The sequence below is a fragment of the Mixophyes fleayi genome, chromosome 1 (assembly GCF_038048845.1).
Source record: "Mixophyes fleayi isolate aMixFle1 chromosome 1, aMixFle1.hap1, whole genome shotgun sequence".
Classification (NCBI taxonomy): domain Eukaryota; kingdom Metazoa; phylum Chordata; class Amphibia; order Anura; family Limnodynastidae; genus Mixophyes; species Mixophyes fleayi.
This window is the reverse complement of record NC_134402.1, coordinates 347493363-347516104: the sequence shown is the minus strand read 5'-3', so window position 1 is coordinate 347516104 and position 22742 is coordinate 347493363. Positions and strand designations below refer to the sequence as shown.

At 40.8% G+C, this 22742-nt stretch overlaps 1 protein-coding gene across 2 annotated transcripts in view; it reads left to right on the top strand.

The window, feature by feature from the left end:
• ADGRD1 (adhesion G protein-coupled receptor D1) overlaps positions 1 to 22742 on the top strand; it is a 434837-nt gene that overhangs the window by 316572 nt on the left and 95523 nt on the right. For both annotated transcript variants that reach the window (XM_075176425.1, XM_075176435.1), the window contains one exon: positions 17166 to 17232. In XM_075176425.1, the coding sequence (XP_075032526.1) occupies positions 17166 to 17232 (67 nt within the window). The remainder of the gene's footprint in view (positions 1 to 17165; positions 17233 to 22742) is intronic.

The following is a 22742-nucleotide window of genomic DNA, read 5'->3' as shown; positions in this document are numbered from 1 at the left end:
TCACCTCAAATTATATTACCTACAGTCAAAACTTTAACTAGCATTAAACCTGCCATATTATTGTTGCAGGGAGTCTGCTACACAACTCGCAAATCCAGTCACAATAATAATTAGCAATTAGCAGTTTTATTGATAACAACCCTAGGTCACGTCCTTATATTGTATATAAGCAATTAGATTCATGCAAATTGATATACGGCAATGAGAATAAGTGAGGCTACAATGGGCCAGGGAACATGCAGCATACACCAAGGTAGGTGTGCAGCAGGGGCGCACGCAGGGGGGGTTTCCTAGTCTTTGGAAACCCCTGCCCTGCCTGGTGTGCCTTATGTTTTTATTAACTATCTTTTTCCCCACCCCTGCCCTGCTCGTACCGCGAAGGGGTGGGGAAAAAGAAAGTTAATAAAAACATCATTGGTGGTCAGTGGCAGCAACAGGCAGCCAATCGTGAGGCTGCCTGTTGCTGATTGGCCTCAGACAGAAAGTGCTCATTTCACTTCTTGTCTGAGCAGCTCGAAATGATGATGCAGCAGAGAGCAAGGTAAGTGTGTGTGTTTATTGACAAGGGGGCTTGTGGCAGTCTAATGTGTTTGAGGACAGCAGGGGGCTTGTGGCAATGTAGTGTGTGTGAGGGCACAAGGGACCTGTGACAATGTTTATTTTGTGAGGTTGGTAGTAGCTATTTAATGGGTGTTATTTTGTTTGTGGGGTGATGGTGGGGCAATTTAATTTATTAGTGGGGTTGGTGCAGACTTATCAATGTAGGGTGGGATGATTAATATAATGTTGGGGTGGTTTGGGCGCTATTAATTAAATGTGTGGCCAAGTTTTGGAAAAAGGGATTCTAATTTCTTAAAAGTGAATGCAAGGTAATGTAATGTATGGTAGGAAATAGGTTTATTTAATAAATGTGATTACTATTAATTTAATGTTGGGGTTGTTTGGGGGAAATGGGTCTTTTTATTAAAGGTGAATAAAATTATTTTACAGTCGGGCTGGTTACAAGAAAGGGGCACTAATAATAAAACATGAATTGTTTTGATTTAATATCGGACTGCATAGAGGCAGGGAGGCCTACTGTGTTCACTCATTGCTGATATTTCTATATGTCATGTACATATTCTATTTTCAAACAGGGAACCAACATTCCAGGATCCAGACAAGCACAACTGAGCTTAGGACCCAAGCTGCAGCAACAAGTATTGAAAGCGTAAAGAACAGGTAGGAAAGAGCTGGACATTCTGCCAACTGTCCTGATTCTGGTGGGGCAGTCCTGAGTTTGGGGACTGACCCACTCAGTCAGGACTTTGTCCCAACTACAGGGACAGGGACAGTTGGGAGGTATGTCCCACTTCACACTGCTCTACTCATCAAGAGGGAGCTGCATGCACCTAGCAGTAGTGCACCCAGCATTGCTTGTGTATTTAAAGGGGAATTGGAAGAGTTGGAGAGCTACCTAGCACTGTATAAAATTATAGCCACGTCCCCATGCATGCTGGTCACGCCTACTGGTGGTGTGCTGTGGAAACCCCCCTCCTCAAATCCTGTGTTTGCCCCTGTGCAGGTGTCATAGAAAAAGGACATCTCCTTTGGAAGCTGATGGAAGGGGAACTGCAGCACACCCTGTATGTGGGTAGTGAGCACATGTAAAACTGTGGGCACTGCTGCCGGGGGTGGAAGGGCACTTTATGAAGTGCTCGCCAAATAAGTGTCCCCTACTGAAATACAATGTGTGGGGACAGTATATAAGGAGCATCCCAATTCATGCTAGCTATAAGGAAGCACATTAATAAACACCTCTCTTTTCCTTATCCTCTATTTTGCATTTAACTGTAGTAACCAGTTCTCTCATACAGTAGTTTACTGCTCCATGGCTAAGTGGCATATTTACTTCAAGTAATGTAGGTTTTGAAAAATTTGGGATTCAACACTGCAGTTTGTAATGCAATAAAATTGTTTACAGCTACCATTCCTGTAAGTTTACTCAATGTTAGAGGCTGGGGTGTAACAGTGCTTTGTCAGGCTCTATGGTGAAATTTGGGTAGTGGCCTGGGAATGTCCTTCTTGCCTTCCAGGCCCTTGTTCTGCTCTCAGTCGATCAAAACAGAGGTCTCTTCTGAGCACGTGCAGTCCCGGGTTAGAGAAAATATCCCTTTTGCATTTGCATAGTGTAGTAATCCACGAAACAAATGCTAAAAGTAGAGGCTACAAACAACAACCTTACATTGGATAGGTTGCTCTTTGCACGTCTATTGCAGACAATGCATTGTTAATGAAGCAGAGTTTGCCGAGATAACTTTGAGCCAAGTTTTTTATGGAGAGAATATTAAAATTTTATGTCTGTTATTGGAGCCTCTATTTGTTTAGCAATAAGTAAGCATCGGATTTTATGTCTCTCACAGAGGTCTTGTGGCCAGTTATGAGTCCCATAAATCACTTTGGAACTGATAAATTGGTTAAGGCATTACACAACATATTTTTTTGTAGGAAGAACATTTTAACTCCTTTCTTTCTTACAAAGCCAAAAGACGAAGGATGCATAATAAGGAAGTTTTGATAAGTGACCCCCCCCCTCCCCCCAGTTTCCCTTAGAAACTTTTTGGAACTCGTCTTTCTATATGCAAAAGAATTTTATTGCTGTGTACAATGTTTACATAACTATTTAAATAGAAATATTTGTAGCATGAATTCATTGTCACCTGCCTGCTCAGAAATGTTATGAGCATTAGCAATTAGGTGTTTGGTGGTAATGCTCAGTCTGTAATATACTTTTCTATGATATGATTAGTATTTATTTCTTAGCGGCAGGTAAAGATTACTGGTTTATTTGTGTACATTGGTTGTCGGGCAATAATTAAGAATTCTATTTTATGTAGAATAGAGTCATAAATGTAAAGATTTTTTTTAAACTAATTTATTTGTTTCAAATAATATCGACGTTCATATGAACATTTGAGTAGCAGAGGATTTTAGGTTTATAAAATGTACATATCTGTCAAGTGTGACATTCTAGCAAGGAGTACCATACATGGAAAAAATCCACAGAGCCAAATCTAGACATTTGCAGTGATAGAGAGATAGACCCTTACACAGCTCATAAAAGAATCTGTATCATTGCTCCTTTGACAAGTGTTTCCCTGGCAACGCTACTTATAAAACAACTCGTACCAGGCTCCTGTTCAAAAGCAACCTATTTTTTCTACTGTGGTCTCGACTTCCAGTGCTTCATATTGATCAGCATGCATTGCATGATCATTGGTGGTATAGGGCCGTTGAGAAGATTGTAATATAATATTTAGTCAGCTGAGATCAGAAAAGGTTGTAATTGTGATTTAAGGAGGATGAAACTGATGTCATCTTCTAAATTCTGTGCTTCAGTTTCATCTAGTAGTGTGAAGGTTAAGAGGTAGCACATCTCACTTATCAGCTCATTCACCAATGTGGGTTTAATAACTTTTGACATATCTAATCAGTATAATAGTTTTTTTTAAATAATTAGAAAACAAAGTAAGCAACTCAAAATACACCCATGCAAGTTTTGCAGTTGTTTTTTACAAATACATTCAGCCTCGCTTTTTTGCAGTCAACTCTAAATGAGGCCCTTAGCATTTTCTTATGCATATAATAAGTAATCATTTGTAATGTGATGACGCTCCACCCATTTGCACAATTAAGATTCATTGTAATATATTGTTTTTGCTTCGTGAGTAGAAACTTGTGTATCACTGTGACTAGCTGCTTTCTACATAGAACACCTTGATCTGCCTATGTCTGGTCAGCTCATCCTATCATCACAAAAATAAATTTGCTCCTGTCACAACCAATAATAATCTATGAACTTGTTCATGAAAACATGTGCAGCTCGAAAATAGGTGCATAATGACACAATATTTCAAGAGACATATTTAGCGTGGCACCTTTTATATTTTTTCCAGTGTGTGTGACACCTTTAGGTCTGATATTAGTCCTCACATGGTGCATTCTAAGCAGCAGCATTGGTCCATGTATGGCCCGTTATAGGGGGGGTGTCACGAACGCCCAGCCTGTCTCAGATACAGCAATCTGAACAGCTGGCCGTGACTGGTGTCACCTTAGTCACTTAACAATGAATACACCTTTTCTGTCACCACTAAGGATTTATTATGGTGTCCTTATGTTCACCAAAACCACTCATTAATGTTTCACACTTAAATCCCATACACATGTAGCATGAGCCTCCCTGGGCTTCGTAAGTTCACAAAGAATCACGGAGCATACTCTAGATAAAATTTATTTAAACTGAAAAATGTTTCCAGGGCTTAGTTGCAAACAATTAATAATAAGACATACAATATGCTGCAGAAATAAGTTTCAGAAAATAAAATAGGAAATAGAACCAGAGTCACTACTTAAGACTTGGTGTGTGTGAGGGAACACAATGTCATGAGCCACGGCGGCTCTGGGCAGGGCCGCGACTCTCTTCCTCCTTGGTCCCCGCGTCCCAGCCGTCGTCATGACGTCACTTCCTCTCTGTCTCAGCTCTATTGTGGTGCAGTGCCGCGTCCCGGCAGTCAGGGTCGCTAGTTAAAATCTAGCCAGGTGGCTAAATTACTGACCTGCCCTCCTCTCCTTCTCATTGGCCAGTGCACATTTATAAGGCAGGGAGGGGTAATCCTCCACTGCCGGTTATAGTCCGTGCTTCTTGCATACTTCCTGCTGTGCTGCTGTGTTGCTGTGTGATTTACCCTCTCTTCTGTTGCCGACCTTTGCCCGGATTCCGACTCTGATTGATTGCCTGTGACCTCGACCCCCTGCTTGTATTGGAAGCTGCTGATTTTCTTGTGACCCTGAACCCTTTGTCTGGACATGGATACTTCTGTACTGCCTGTGACCTTTTGACCTTTGGCCTGGACCTGGACGCTGCTGTTGCTGGCTACCTAATATCCCTTTCCGGGATCTTCACTCCACCTCTGTGTAAACACCTGCGCTACGTTCTCAGGTATCAGCTCCTACTACTAGAGTACAAGACCTGGGGGCATCAGAGTACCTGTGAGCGCATCTAGCTCTACGGGAAAAGCGGTTCCTATAGGCGAAGACCTCTGAAGCGGTTCTAGGAGTTGATGCCTGGGGGCGTGAGCCGTAACACACAAATGAGAAGGATGGGACATTTCAGTCTTCATAGACCCCCTGATGAAAATACACATATTATTGTCTAAGGCAGAAGATTTTAAACCCTTTTCCACATAGCTCTCACCCCTCACCTTTGGAGTTTAGCTGTCAATAAGGACAGATTAATCTCCCAAATGTCACAGGGCTTTCAAAGTGAGCTAGGGATGTCTTGAGCTCTGGAATGTTCAAAGGACCTTATTTCTCACCTCTGCTCGTTCGGCTTGGCTGGTCAGGTCCACATCCTCTGCATACCAGAAAAACTCCTCAGAGATGCTTATCTATCTTTGGATAATTTCAAAAGATTAATGACACTTGCATAGGTTCAAACTCATGTCATTTAGCAAAGCACACGTTGAGATTACATTACAAGGTTCAATAAAATATTCACATTGTCATACATGAATTCAACATAGAATAACAATCAGTCAATAGATATACTACATAATCGTCACAGGGGAGAACAAGCATTAAACTGATTGTTTGATTTGGGATTTGCACTTGTCTTGATATAATGGGATTTTTAATATACAGACAGTGAGAAATCATTCAGTAAGACTGCATTGCTCCTCATAACTTCACTTTTTGACCACTGCATGTCAGCATTGCTTGAATTTTCTGAGTATCCGCTAATTCAAAGCTATTTCATGTTTATTTTAAAGCAATTTTCAGCTGGCTCTGCTCTCCTCCAATGAAGGAGACTCAAGGGGCTCTTAAAAAGTAAGGTTGAATAGTAAATATCATCTCTTAAGTACTCACTGCATTACATGACTGTGTAGCTCATGAATGAGGGGCAGCTGCTTGCATAAAGCTAACAATCTGCTACATTCAACAGCTTTAATAGAATTGTAGGGAACCAGGGGGATTCTGGAGATGGGAAGATATTTATTGCATAGCAAAACATTCTTATGTGCAGTTTTCTTCATTATTGTTATTGTGTAATCCTTGAAATTGTATAGCATGTATATTGCCTTCTATTTCACACCAGCTGCTCCAAGTATAATCTCTTCTCAGATACTGGTAATTGACTCATTCGAATGTTTTTTTGTAGCACAAATCTACATTTTTGGAACATTATTTTTGTAATATTTAACAAATCCTGTTGTTGTGGAGTTATTGGTAACGTGGTTTATCAGAGATACAGAATAATGGTCTATTTACCAAAACACCTTGGATAAAAAGATTTTGTAAAGCTGCGTATCGCAGTGATAAAAAAAATCTTTTATCGGGCAATTTATAAAGAAAATGTCTTCAGGGCAGCTGAGCGATGTACAGCTCCCAAGCTATACTATCTAGCAACGGTAAAAGCACTGTTATCACTTGCTAGGTCAGTGGAAGGTGCTTTAGCGCATGCGTGAGCCAGCATGCTGTCTCGCTAAGCATTCTGGAACTAGAAGCCTGGACTTGGGCTTCTAGTTACAGAATAAATAGACCCCAATATTCTTTTACTAATAAAGCATATTTTCCTGTTGGTACCCCCGGCTATTCCCATCCCGATTTGGCGATAGTAATAGGAGAAGAATGGCTGTACAATTACCACTACTTGTCTTGCCAAATAGGTGAGAGGCCCTCAGAGAAAGCTATCGCTAATAATAGTCCTTACCGATCTGGAGACTTTGATAGAAAAGGAGAAGCCCTAAATCCAGTGAAAACTTCCAGTGTTCTCTGAAAACCCACCTCTTCAGGCAACCTTATAATATTCCTCAACTCCCTGTTACCTACCTAGGTTACCCTCTTATCACATTTTACACAGTTAATACAAGACAATAACTCTTTGACCAACATTGCTATGCGACTGGATAAAATAGTCCTTAAGCACTTTTTATCTTTGCATTCTAGCTGGACCAATATGCAATATGTAGCACTTAACCTCATGTATAAAACTCCCATTGTCCAATTGATTGTAAGCTTATAAGCAGGGCCTTCTTAACTATGTCTGTCTGTATTACCCAGTATTGTTTTATTACTGTTATTGCTCCAAATTGGAAATGCTTTGGAATTTGCTGGCACTATATAAATAAATGATTATGATGATAATCTCCCTTTGATAAATAAACCCCATAATCATAAGACAATAGCAAATTCACAAATTGTAAAGGTTTGGGTTATTGTCTGTACAATAATAAATCAGAGAACAACAGTAAGCTCACAAGCTGTAACAGTGTTACGTATTATTTGTGGTGTTAAACACCTTCTGTGGTATATTGGAATGGTATATTTGGGCATTAAAATTGGTTTATTAACATTATCACAAGGTTTGATAGATCTTCATAGATGGGGCTGAGCTGGGTGGTAGGGGACACTTAAAATGTTGCTATATCATTTTTAGTTACGTCCCTGTTTTTCAAATAAAAGCCTGATCTCTGCTATTTGCATGTTACAAATGGTCCACCATCCTTAGAAGCTCAGATTGAATGCTTATTGAATCTCCCTATTACAGATTTTTATCATACATCAGATCTTGGCTTGGTAGGAGATAGTGGTGACGTGGAGACAATCTCTTCCTGAGTGATTACTGCTACCAGTCTATGACAATCAGCAATGTATGTTAGGCTAGTTTTTCCTTGATATACACCAAGAATTGAAAGCAAGATAAAGGGATATGGGGCCTACACGGCCACACATCGTTTCACCTTTATAGGCACTAAAGAATGAAATTATTATTTGGACCTTGGTTTTCTACCAATGTGTCTCTATGGTCTGGTCAGTGCAAATCAAATCACACTCCTACTCTCTGTACTCAGGAGCAGTCTCTGCATAATAAAAGACACCCGACGTGAGGAGGAGCATAACAGTTGTTAGGGGCAGATTCAGATTACCACAAAGTGGTGTAGGACATTGCATCAATGTCTAGCTGCGCATACTGCCGGCCAGTACGGTAACAAATCTCCGCTGGTTTTCTCCTGGCATCTTTATGGGATGTGAGGAAAAAGGAGCAGAAGTTTGAGTAAAACCATTGGGCAATGTATCTCCACAGACTGTTCTGGATAAACATTGAAGCACCTTGTGCCAACTTGGATCTGCCCCTTAGGTGTCTACAGCATTTATGCCCATAATAAACTACCAGACCCACACTGAAAAGTACTTAGGCTTTTCCAGACCTAACTGTGCTGTAGGGAGCAAGATCCTTGACCATTATACCAAAAAAGGCACACAATTTTAAAACAAAAATCTCATTTGCCACATTATTAAAAAAGTTTATCTTTTGATCCTGTTGAAAAAGGAAAGAAAAAAACCTAAAAAAATCCCTGTAAAAAAGACTTATCTATACACTACAGCAACTGACGCAATACAAAACTACTATAGCTGTGAGTATCCGGAATTTTCCTTATCAGCCAGCCGATCACAAGTCTTTTCCCACACTGATATCACCCTCAGTTTTGTCATCAGAGTAGTCAGTTTCTTTGTCATGCTAGCTATTGTGATGTCCTTGGAGATATCCCTGTGCAATATCAATCGCAGTGCTCTCCTGTCTCAGTGTAGAGAATGTGGCAGTTGTCATTGGGGGTGCAGATACTCAAATAAATGTTTTTTATTTTATTTTATTTTTAAGTCTTACATTAGAAATGCATTTATATAAATGTGTAAGGAAGTCCAAAGCAGCAGGCAGTTCTCTCTCTTATATCCCTCATATGTCATATTTAGAAACTAGGAGTCAGCCCAGAATGTAGGAGTCAGGCAATTATTTTTATACTTTTATGGTGTCTGCTTATAAATAGAAGACAATACAGATAGCACCACCCCCCAGCAGCTGGTTGGGCAGGGGGACAAAAGGTTGGTCCTATAATGGGCTGTCTTGTGCTTAGTCACTGGGCAACCTGCATTATTTCTTTTTAAATGTTCTTAATAAGTTGCTGAGCCAAAGCACGTTCCCACAGGAAATAGCTTGGCAGACAGCCCCTGCCCACCCCCTTTAGTCACAGCTTACCCATCCTATAGACATTACACTACCATGCCACCATGTACATTTGGACTTTATTGTAACACCATGCCTGTGAGAGATATATACAACCACATATACAATGATAGAGTGCTGTGTTTTTATCCATACCTATACTGTTCTTTCCTTTTATTTTTTATTGCTTCTTTGGTGGAGAATATTATTAAACGGAAGAGTCAGCTGCTTCATCGCTGCTAGAAGATTTCAAGCTTCCTCACTCATGCCGTGAATTTCATTATAACGGGGGATGGTGCCTAAAGACTGGTAGTGCCATAACTGCTGCCCAGCATAGTGAAGAGAAGGAATTCATAGCAACACTGGAAGTCCGACTCCTTTTGCTATTTGCACAACACCAGGGCTCTCTCGACCTGATACATCTCCAGGGAGGAGCCAACTCAACGCGTTCCTTTCTAAAAAAAACGGCAAAAACCCTCAAGTGGGCTCTTCTATAAGAAGAGTGATAATGCCGACTCCCTCCTGGCCCAGAGGCAGTGAGGTACCCATAGTTTCCAGGATTGTGTCATTTACCACCCGGAACGATTACCATAGAATTCTACAATATTTACTCTGCCCTCAAGGACCTGGGTGCCTCTGATCTGCCACCTACGTACCTCGATTGATGATTACCTGCACTCCTGTCACCTTCCACAACTCTCCCCGGTAGCCCTTAAACACCTCAGTTATGATATTACAGAGGAAGAGAGCATTGCTGCCCTACGATCAATGAAGGTTGCCTCTACTGCGTGCCCTGATGGCTTCCCAGAGGTCTATTATGAAAAATATTGGGGGCAAAAACTTCTCTGTAGCAGTTATCATCCAATCTCACTACTGAATGTCGATCAAGTTCTTTGCTAAGATTTTGTCAAATCATGTCAATACAATCTTTCCCGATCCACCCTGATCAAGTCTTTGGCTGAGCGCATGGAGCGGGAGGGAGTGTGAATGGAGAGGGGGTTAGAGATATAGGGGGCAGTACAGTGGGAGATGTTCCTGTAGGTGAGGGTGAGGGGTTTGAAAAGGATTCTGTAGGGGAAGGAGGGCCAGGGTAAGTGTAGACGGGGGGGGGGGGGGCAGAAGAAGAGAGGCATGAAAGAAAGATGAGTCTGACAGCCGCGTTAAGTATAGAATGAAGAAAATATGAATCAATGTTCACATAAAAGAAAATGCATGTAAACTGCTCCACAGGTGGTACTAGGTCCCCCTAGACTGCACAGCATCTATCCACAGGTAAGCTCTGCTTGCTGGAGGAACTGCGACCACACTGGATCTTTTCTGCATGTATGGTGCAGCTGTATCAAGCTATGTCCGTACTGGTCACCTGTCATCTCCTTCACTACTGCTGTCCTCTGTATCTCTCATTCTAAACATTAGCTCCTTCCTTTACCTGTCCCAGACCTCCCACACCCACAGATTGCTCTAACACATCACGAGTGCGGTGACCTGTCAGATTGCTGCTTCCTGGAAGAACCCCTCTGCACCTACACGCCACTCAGACTGCAAATGGGTGTGTCACATCTACCAGATGGAACATATCATTAGCATCCTCTGTCTCTTTTCACAAAGTTTGGACCCCATAAGCCTTTTAGCATAATCAGCCACTGCTTCGATTCTAGATGGACCTTTTACCACAGACAACAACAACTCGCTGACAACCTCTTCTCTACTGACTGCTCTTCCCTAGTGTGAACTTCAACTCTCTATTCTCCTCTATGCTAACCTTTTTTCTGTTCTACTCCCCTTATCCTCCCCCCTTATCCTCTCTTCCTTTCTCTTCCTCACCCAAGTGGAATTGGGTGGTGATATCGTGGTAAACGAGGGAAGGGAGATTCAGAAGCAGATTTCATCATGTTAATTTTTTAGCCAAAAAGACATCCGTATTGTGACATGATGTCACTTTATTTTTTATGTGATGTTACTAATAAACAGTATTTAAAATAAAAAAAATGCTAAGACACTAATAAGACTAAATCAAAGATAGGAAGGGGGCTGTGTCGTATAGGAGTCCTTTAAAGGATACATTTTTATTACATGATGATTTAGGTATGCTTCCACCATTCTCTGTCCATAAGTTGCAGAATTAGATGGCTCTTTATTCTATTTTTCAACAAAGCTCTATATCATTCCCAGCAATATAGATTTTTTTGCATTGTTGTTCATAGATTTTCTTCCCTAGAAGAAAAGGTGACCATTTAGCAAATTTCATTAGTATGTTCATTTCCATGAGGTTGTTGTTAACACACTGATGCATTTTTTGATTTATTGCCTTTTCTTGCTTTATGGGCACCTGAAGACTTTAAGTATTTCTTGGAAATGTAAAATCACATACTCCAACAGGGTTGCAATTAAATAATCATATACTGTATTTCTTGCTCATTTTCCATGGTTGTCAGTTTGAAAGCATATCCACTTACTGTGTGTCATGGCTGCTAATGCTTTATCACCTACAGAGTCTTCTTCTTTCTGTGATTCATCCTCAGTTATCAGTTCTTGACTCCCATCATTGAAACTAGTCTAACCAGCACCAGCAACATCATCGCTTGCCTGTTCACCATGGTTTGGTACGAGTTTCCTATGCACTGAACATACTGACAAGTAGGAAATGCTGCAAACACTGTAAACACTGGCAGCCTGGGCTGGCTGGGACTTGTAGTTTTACAAACTAAGATTGTGTTTTTTTAAATTTTTTCTTGCTTGTCATTGTTTACAATGTTATGTTGCTCCTACTTGTCAGTATTTTCAGTGTCTGCAGTTTAGTGTCAGTATTCTTCAAGTCTATATTTTGTGAATAGGAAATATGATTACCACCAGTACTTTGATGGTTGGCTTATCAATAATATGACTTAATGTGATGTCACTTATTGTGATGTCATCATTGTATTCTCAGACTGTGATATCACCAGTGATGTTACCATTTTTTTTTTAAATTCTTTATTTAAAGAGAAAACTACATAAAGAATACAAACATTGCAATAATTAGAGGAAACATCTTGTATATTCATATTTTTCTGAGTTTTTGTGTGATATCAATGGGAAGCAGGGAGGGGGAGAAGGATCGGACATGAGGAAAGTAGGTAGAAGGAGGGGGGGGATAGAGGGATAGAAAAGGCACTAACAGCAGCGAAAATATTGCTAATGACAATATGTGCAACACGTCTGGGGACAAGTGACCTATACAATGTAAAGTCGAAACATCAACAAGAACAAGATTCTTACCCTGGGGAATCCGGAGGTGGACTAAAGACTATGTTGCAATAGTGGGGGGGAAGGGGAGCTGAAGTGGATAGGCAACTACGGCTTTTTAGTACCACGGAGCCCACACTTTATCGAATTTATATGAGGTATGACGTAATACTCTCCATGCTTGTGACATGCCAAATGTATTTCCGTAATTCCTGCATAGAAAGAGGATTAGGGCCTTTACAGTGCTTTGGCTATTTAGGGATTAAGCAGCTCCCAGTATTTGAGAGAAAAGCTTGTTATAAGGTGCGCACTCAACAGGTATTGGCCAAGACCATGATCTAGAACGGAACTATACAAGGGTAGGTCCACCAGATGTGGCGCATCATGCCTCTCTGGCCACATTCCCGCCAGCAGCTAGGAGTGGCTGGGAAATATTCTACACAAACTCTCTGGGGTATAGTACCACCTATAGTACAATTTGTAGGCCATTTCCCTAATTAGTGTTTTGAGATTGAGCTCTTGGCATTCCCCTCCCTGTAAGTCAATTATAAATCTCAGATATCATCCCTTTAGTCAGTTGAGAATGGTCAAAAAAATGTGAGGATCCGGAGAGTTGGAGGGGTGGGGGGAAAGGACCTAGCGAAGTGTCGGACCTGAAAATATTCAAACATGTGATAAAGATCCGACATAGAGGCCCAAGTTCCATTGACAACCAGGTCCTAAACACCCGTATTCCTGCACGTAATCAGCGTTTAAAATGCTGGGACAAGTTACCAGGAGCAAAGCGCGGGTTGTCTCAGAGGGGATATAAGGGAGGACAATTTGTCTCATAGGGACAGACAAAATTTGAGAGATTGGAAGGAGGAAGCCTCCAATGGTCTGTTTACAGTAGGGAGGCCCCAAAGTGATGCCAGGGAAGAGACCCCAGGGAAGTGGATTTTCAAGTCTATCCATGCTATAGTCTGATGGGGGACATAGGTAACCGCAACCTGAGACAAATAGGTTGCCAAGTAATAGAGTTTGGTATCTGTAAAACCTCAACCTCCCACAACCAAGGGTTTTTTGAGCACTGCTACAGAGATTCAAGGGGGCTTGCCATGTCATATAAATTTATGAAAAGAGGAGTGCAAGTCCCGAAACACAGAATCACAGGTAGAGTCTTGAAAAGGTAGAGAAGTTCAGGGATCAGGTTCATCTTAACAGCGATGATCCTCCCCAGCCACAATATGATATAGCTCCTCCATATCTCTAGGTCTTGTTTAATTTTAGCCAGGAGGGGAGGATGATTCTCCAGGTATAACCTATCATAGGAGGAGGTAATGTAGATTCCTTGTTATTTGATCTTGTTTGTCTGCCAAAACAAAGGTCGGTCCTGGGAAAGGGGGAGAGGAACATGGCCTCTGATTTAGAAAAATGAATTTAATATCTGAAGAGGAGGCCATACTCATCCATGAGTCTATAGAGAGTGGGCAGAGACTCCTGGGGATGTGTGAGGGAGAGGAGGATGTCAATGTTACCCTTTTTGATGTCATCAGTAATGTCTCTGTAAGTTTGCCCATTGCCATGTCATCAGTGATTGTACACATTTCATCAGTGGTATTAATAGTGATGTCTTCTATTTTGATTGTTATCCTTAATGTCACTAGTGTCACCCATTGGAATGTCCCGTGTAATCAGACTTTGATGCACTTTCCAAGGGGTCTCTCATACTGGAGAAACCTCCTCTGTTAATTCAGCTCCTGCTGCTAGCCATTCTGCCTCTGACCAACACCCCCCACATTGTGTGAAGCACTTTACAAGGGGGCTCTACACAGGGTCCTCTTTCTTTGTGACTTATAGCCATATACACTCATCCTCTCAAAGATCTCTCTATCAGGCAAGGGCTGGCAAATTTTAGCTTGGGGAACAAGACTCAACTCAGCAGCCTATTACGAACATTTTAAAGTGCAGGAATCCCAGTGACCCAACCAAAAGTAGCCAACTGTGGCACCAGTCCGGGGGACATGCCCCCCTGCCCCCCAGCCCAGCCTGCCCATGCTCTCTGTCAACCCATCCATATCTCTCTGTCAGGCAAGCTCTTACAGTCAACTTTTCCTTGAAAAGGCTCCCCTTTCTTCTGACCTTTGCTGTTGGGGACTCTCCCCCTCTTATCCACAAATGTCAAAGTGCAGAGGTCATGCACCCCCATCCACGTTGGTGTTTCTCCCTGGGGTACCTCTCTTGCTGGGGATCACCCTGCTGCTAATACCACTCTCAAAGTTTTTCACCAACTTAGTGCTCTCTCCCCCTTATTGGGGTTGATACCTGGTGGCTTTGCCAGGTATCTGCCAGGCACCCCCCTGTCCAGGGACCCCGGACCACGGTCCTTCTTCATGGGTCCAGGCTCAATATGACTCCTCGAACACTAAAGGTGGGAAACTAGAGTCTTTATAGAATCTAGCTCCCACCTGGCTTCTCTTTCTCTGGCGCTGGTGCTTTCACACCATTAGGTACCCCCCTTTTCTCACAATAATGCAGCTATCTGCATCATTGTGGGCACATCTCATGAGAACCGTGCCTTGTCTTACTGCAGCCATGCTGGCTAACTCACCTGACATCACTGGGGAACGAGGCTGTGAAAACTGTCAGACTTTGGAATTTAAATTAGGAACGTGACAAAGAATTTTGAATTCTGATTTTTGTAAGTAGTAAATTTGTGCCCCTTTCCAACTTCAGTAGTGAACATGGCTCCTGCCCTTGCTGCTCTTCACAATTACACCACTGGGGATACATCTCACACAGTAGAGCTCTGGTACACAGTCTAAGCCAGGACTTCTATGAATATGGGGAAACACAAGCTTGACCAGTTTAGTATATATTGGAGACTTTCTTTCTTCCATTTCAGAAACCCTACTAAACAAGTTGTCCTAGCACACAGAGTTCACAAAAAAAGGGTAAGGATCAGGGACAATGAGCTGGCTAACCAGCTGGGGTTGCAGGTGGTCCCTACGCCCTGATACGCATATTGCTAGGCCACAGACATCATACAGACTCTGTTAATGGTTTACCTATTTAGTAGAGATGAGCAAAAGTTAATGCAAATTGAGTTTCACAGTGGAACAGGCCATTTGACTGTGGTGCAGCAATTTTCAAATTCTACATTTGCACCACCATTCTACAGAATGCCTTTCTACACTGTATTTTTAAATTCACATTTCACAGAATGAATAAAGCAGGGAGAACAACGGTCAATTTATTCTGCTGGGTGATGCGGTTGCAGTAGGACTGGGAACACTTAAGGCTAATTTGTGCATGACAAAAAGTGCAAATATTTTACTCCTCTATATTATTTAGCTACAGATGACAGTTTTTAGGATATGCTGAGGTGATGGTGTTACAAAAGTAGTAACTTCCTACATTTAAGGAATACAACATTACTTGGGGAAGCAGTGAATATCACACTTAGAAGCAGTGGAAACAGAAGGTAAAAGTTGTTCTGCCTAAACAAGCTTTTAATAAGATGACAGCAATGTGTGCCACCTGGAGATGCAACCTAAAGAGACTTAGACATATCTGCAGATTAGGGGGCATATCTTTTGTGGGCTTTGCTGGTGTAAAGATGAGTGCTAATGTTAATGAAACCAGCATCACTATCAAGTCGCTTCTGATTGGCTGTTTGCTTATTAATCCCTCCAGCTGATAATACTCATACTTGCAAACCTTCTCTTGTTGCCCTCCGGGAGATCCCGGGGGAGGGGTGTAGTGGGAGGACAGTAAAGGATTGAGCACAGCGGGGTGCGTCATTTTGGCCATGCCCATGCGAATAAATCAATGTTTTGATGCAGGGGGCAGGGCCAAAATAATGCAATACACAGCAAATTGAGGCTCCCGAAGGGCAGGTTGCGGGAGAATTGCCTGCATTCCCCGGAGACCTACCCGGAATTCGGGAGTCGCCGGACATTCCGGGAAAGTAGGTAAGTTTGATTATGCTACATTCATTAGCATTGCGGTTAAGTTGCAACCGTCTGTTTTGATTTCTTATTTGTCATTTCCATTTGGATTAGTTCCAGAAAGAGGTATTTCCTTGCATTCATAGAGTATGGGGATGTTTGGATTTCATAACATTTCATATTTAAAATATGACATTGGCATTTGTTAACAATATAAACACTATCAAGGCTCTATTCATTGTGTACATGACACTTGTGTACTAATAGGTTAATGTGACTTTCACATATACACTGTCAAGCTGTATTTCTATAGTTCAGCATAATTATGCACATTTGTGAACCTGACGTAGAAAAAACAATTTTTGCGAATGAGTTTTTACGCATGTTTGTTGCACAAAATGTATCAGTACCAAGTTCTTAAACAACATATTTAGTCATGGTACACAAAGTTCACATGCACCTTTTTTGAGAGTGAAAAATTGTCAGTAAGGTTTGGCCAAGTGGAATGGACCTAGGCTAATCGTTGTTTTTATAGATCAAAGTGAGCACTAACAAAAGCAAAAGTTTTGGTCTACCTTTACTCACCATTGTGCACCCTGTCAATATAACCTATTTGGCTACGTAGCTATTTACTTGCTATTAGAACTCCTATGGAGGATTTTTCCACAAGATTTCAGAAGATGAAAGATAATAGTCATACCTTTCATGTTTGACAGTGTTGCCATATTCTTATAGGAGTTATAATTCGTTCTGATGTGTGATTTATTTAGCTCTCTTGTTGCTTCTCATGTACCTCTTATTTGATATAATTTAGCAAATCAGGACAGGAACTTCAATGAGTATTGAAATTATAAAACCTATCGTATTTTCTTCATGTTACAAAATGAAGGGTAATAAACTTGGCAAAACTAATTTTAAGCATAACAGTTGACATCACTGATGTGGATAGCTGAAACCTCCATTTATTTCAGGTTCTTCATTGGTGATCTGCATTGTGTCTGTAACATCTGCCCTGGACAGCTACGGAGCTGGAGAAAAGTGAGTTTATAGCATAAACATATCATTTAAAGCAATTACTACATTGTGCTTGTTTAATTTTCTATAGCTTATGTTAATATGTACTCAATCAAAAGAGTCTGTCTATATGTAGTGTAGCAAAAGGGTTCTGGCACTCCAGAGGAATACAAAATATATGTCTACCAGTGCACAAGAACCATAGAAAGCAAATTTGTAAACAAAAAAGATGCAGTTTGGCACTCACTGGGACATATAAATATTACAAAAGGTATATTTAGCAATATTTCGGGAATTGGTTCAAAACATTGATAAACTTTCACTTTTATGTACTTTCATAAGTCTATGGGGCATATTCAAATCTTCTTTGTTCCCGCCGTGTTAAAACTACTACCGTTATTACGGTAATAGTTAGCTGGATTTCAGCTTGCAGCTCAGGGAGCTGCAAACTGAAATCCAGCAACAAAACTACTGTATTAACGTTTTCTTCCGCGCGCTATTATAGTAGTAAAGGTAATAGTGCGCGGAGCACGAGATTTTTGGCCGACAATTGAATATGCCCCTATCTATCTATCCATCCATCCATCCATCGGCGGAACTAGTGAGCTGTGGGCACCGGTGCAGGAAGGGCGGAGAGGAGGGAACCGGGGCCCTCGACCTTCTGCATGTCCCATGCAGTGGTCCCCATTATCTCCATGGGCCCAAGTACATGGCATCTGCTGCACCAATGTGTCATGGTTTTGTATTCTGGACTCTAGATCCGTTCAATGATGTTGTGAGAACGGATCCTCAGGGAGAGTCTAACTATACACTGGTAAGTGGTAATGGTACCCCGAGGTTCAAACAGATGACAGATGCAGGATAAAAGTACAATCAGTGGTTTAATGATGACTGAATGAATATACAGGAAAGTCTTGGTAGATGAATATACACTAGAAACATGGTACAAGGTAGGCGGAGCCACCGGCAATGTCATAGACAATATGAATAATCAATGAGTAAATGGATATGGTTTTGAATGAACAGTCCAGCAATAGAGTGGAAAGAATGAGGCACAAGGGTATGGTATCACAACAGCACAGCACACATCAAAGGAGAGTTTAACAGTCCAGGTAGCCGTAGATACACAGTAGATGCGGCAGAGGCCTGATACTAATAGTGCCTTAATACTTTCAATGATACTTGAACAGTTCAGCCAGGAAAGAGGACAACAAGCAGCTTGGTTATACGACCTGTAATGCCACTGAGCCAGAGTGAGCAATGCGGAACAGATGAAGCTGGATAGAACGGCTCCGAGCGATGACTTGAAGGAGCCAGCTGACAGAGTCAGGTGGGGTTTAAACAGTCCCGTTCCAGGGTCAACGATACACCGAAGGCAGATGCGGCTGGAGCAGTATAGCCCGAGGCGTGACACACAGTAGAGATGGTTTGCAGCTTGAGCGGTATAGCCCGTGAAGTTGCACACAGCGGAGGTGATTGTAGCTTGAGCGGTATAGCCCGTGATGTAGCACACAGCGATGGTGGTTGCAGCTTGAGCGGTATAACTCACAAAATAGCACACAGCGGAGGTAGTTGCAGCTTGAGCGGTATAGCCCATAGAGTAGCAACACAGTAGAAACAGGTGCAGCTGGAGCAGTATAGCCCGATATATAGCAACACAGCAAAGGTAGATGCAGCTTGAGTGGTACAACCTGTAGCGTAGTAACACAGCAGAGACGGGTGCAACTGAAGTGAGTTAGTCCATGGTGTAGCACACAGCAAAGGTGGTTGCAGCTTGAGCGGTATAGCCCGTGGAATGGCAACACAGTAGAGACAGGTGCAGCTGAGTGGTATCACCTGTGGAGTAACAACACAGTGGAAACAGGTGCAGCTTGAGCGGTACAAACCGCAGAGTAACGATACAGCAAAGGCACTGACGATCCAGATGAGAGCTCATAGAATAACCAGACAGGTAACTTGATCAACAGGCCCAGAGTAAAGGGAGGAAGTGCCTTTTCAAGTCTGGAGCCAACACAGGAACCAATAGGAATCCGATTAGAAATGGACAGATAATCAGTCTGCACTTGCGCAGACCAGTACTAGAGGTTTGAAGTCTATTAATGAGACACCTGTGAGTGTCTCAGTCTTGGTCTATGGAAGCCGAATGAGCAGCGTGAGACACAATGGTAGTTCCGCCTATCTATCTATCTATCTATCTATCTATCTATCCATCCATCCAGATTCAGTGTAGTCAGCAGCATTTTCTTTCGGAGTGAATGAGTTTAGTTAATCACTGTTAAGGAACATTACTGTAACATAGAGAATAGCATGAAAAAAAGTTAAAATCCTTCAACTAGTGCTATATTGATGCTAAATGCCTTTCGTGTCTTATATGTCACATTATTATGAGTGATATACAAGCATTAAATGAATTTTCTTCATTTATACTAGGTATACTAAATATATTAAGGTATTGCATTCTTTCCTACAAGGCAGCGTAGAGGATGCCAAGGAAGGATTAGTTTCATTTCCTCTAATCACTAACAGAGAAGGCTTTCACAGTCTATGAGTCACAGTTAATACAAATGAATATTTGCTGCAATTTAGAGATAAAATAATGCCATCTTTAGATTGAGTTCTAGAAAACAAGAGTGGGAGTTTTGTCTAGTGATTTATGTCCCCACATTATGCACACTTTCCACTAACTGGTTTCAATACACTTAGCGCTGCAATTATAAGTATACTAATTTATCAGTGTTTGGGAACTTTGTTTCATTTGGATCAGTATAAAATATATTTGTAAGATACATTCTAAAGTACTGTCTTTAAAAGAGGTTAAGATCTACATGTAAATTATCAGACAATGGCAGAAGGATGCCACATGATCATAAGCAAGGTTCATCAGATTTCAAAATATTTATTTTAGGTTAGTGCTCATTAAAAATGTTTCACGGTACAAACCTCTGCACACTGCTTCTTCTTTCCCCCTCCTTTGCTGTCACTCTCAAATGCTGCTCTAAAAGTACAGTGCTTATTATTAGTTATCGGGCTGATCTTCCTAATGAAATCCAATTGACTAGAGTTCATTATAAATTTGGGCTGTAAAGAATGCCAGTGCTGCCCGGTACCTCAGCAGGACTATAATATGCCAGGTAAGGTTATTGAGATGCAGGGAAGACATGGATAAAGTGCCCCTCGACTTCACCTATCAGGCTATTTAAATCATTATCTGAAAAACAAATAAGGTGAAAAAATTATTTTGGGGGAGAATGTGGTGATTTCTAATTGGAAAAAATTGTGTTTTTCAGTATTAAATAATAAATATTCCAATTAGGTTGTACCCTCTCTCATGAGCAGTGCCACCCCTATCCTTTGTTTTCATGCATGCATTGTCTACCTTGTATGTCCTTGCTATATGTATTTCCTGTTATCCCCACTGCCCAGTGCTGTGGAGCATTGTGGGTACTAAATATAATAATTATTATGATTATTATTTGAAACTTAAAAAATTATCCCTACTTCTCCCAAGTCCTTTTTCCACCTTAACAAAACTGACTTACTCATTACTCAGGACACCAACACACACTGAAGAAAATAACTATGAAAATATAAAAATATATTTACTCCAAAATGCCACCAGAAATAATCAGTAACTGTCAAAAACTCAATATAGAATTAACTTGGGTATATTAAACAATATATGTAAGCCAGATGGAATGGAATCTACACAATGTGACAGGTGGTCATCAAGGTGCAATATTCCTCAATACTTTAAGTACCGGTAGTTAATGAATACAAAACAATATCTAAAATGTTTAAGAGAAAAGATCAGTAACAGAGATAAAAAAAAAGTAACTTAACAAGAAGAGATGAGAGATATATTAAAAATTGTTAAACAAAATTTGAGTTTCGCATTTGGCCATGAAATTTTGCATGTTCCAGTCTTGTGCCAACCACGTCAAGACTGTCATTGTCTCAGCACTTCTATTTATAAGCTATAAATTCTGTGAAAGGTGAATTTACAAATACAGTGTGGAACGATAAAGGAAAAGCAGAACTTGAAGGTTGCGTTTCCGAAACTTTGCCCCATTGCAAAACAACCTGTTCCGCTGTGATACTCAATTTACACAAAATGTCAATGCAAGTTTCCTTTTTCCTTCTTGCTGAAAGTTCACGTTGGGCTAGTATTTACTTTATATATGCTTAAAGCTAATATTTCAGTACAACTGAAAATGATTTCATCTCCAAGCATAAAATAAGTAATACAGACAGGGATAACTGGCTCCAAATACTAATTTTTCATGCGAGAACACCACGTGTATCTACATCCTTAAAATATGTACCCATGGAAACATGAGATTAGATCACTCCATCACTGCACAAAGAATAAACTCCTTGCAAGTTTATAGACTACGATGACAGGAATTAACATGGTCATTTATCAAATGCCCGGGAGAGCTGTCTTCCCAAAAAGTGATACACATATATATTTATTTTGAAACATCCTTCAACGTCAGCAGCAAACCAACCCCAAACGCAATACATACATACTATGTTTTGCTTTCAGTGCTGTTTTTTCACTCTGTATGCTAAATCAATCCCTTCTTTATTGGAAAAATAAATTTACCCTGTTGGCACCACTAAGAACTCTGCAAACAGAGAACTTTGCTTAGAAAAAAAGAAGTTTTTCAAATGCTCTCTTATTTCAAAAGATATTGCCGGAGGCAGCACTCTCTGTTGCCGAGCCTAGGGCAGCTTAGCTTGGTATGAGACATTCAGCACTTTTCTGCTTTTATTTTGACTATATTCATCTTTAAAGGCTCCAATTGATTGATGATTGGTTGAGTATTTTCAAGAGACATTTTCCCTAGTAAGCAGTAGTTTTTCAATTTCCCAGACCTTAATAAGACTATCTCTGGCCTTCTTCTCATATATCTCATTCACCAATGATAATCTCCTTCCAGACCTTGCTTCTCTATAACATCACATTCCCGTGTTATCATACATGTACAATGAAGTCACATAGAGTCTAGAGGCTAAATGTATCAAATAGCGTTTTTTGCAAATCGCCAATATCCGGTGACTTTGCATGGTAGATTTAAAGCGGCAATTGCTTTAAAGGTGCTCATCAAATAGACTAAAGGCAAATCAACTAATATATCAAAAACATTTTAAAAAAATTGAAAGGCATCACACAATCACCAAAATCACTGATTTCTCTACATTAAGAATAAATGAGAGGAATCTATGAAACATTACTTTAGTCAATTGATCTTGGTCACCAAAAATGTTTTTCACTGGTTTCAGATACTCAAGTTGAATTAAAAACCAGTGAGATGAAGATAAAAACAAAAACGTTTATGCATATTCGTTTCAATGTTTCCACATATGCTAATAAATCTGTGGCATTGAATGGGTCTACTGAAATTAATGTGCTTAGCTGCTGCTGTAACGCCTTATCGTTGCCATGGTGACACTTGCTCCTAGTGATGGCAGGTGAGTTTACTGGGAGTGCAGATTACTAGATAGGCATGTGATTGAGTAGTGCAGTTGTG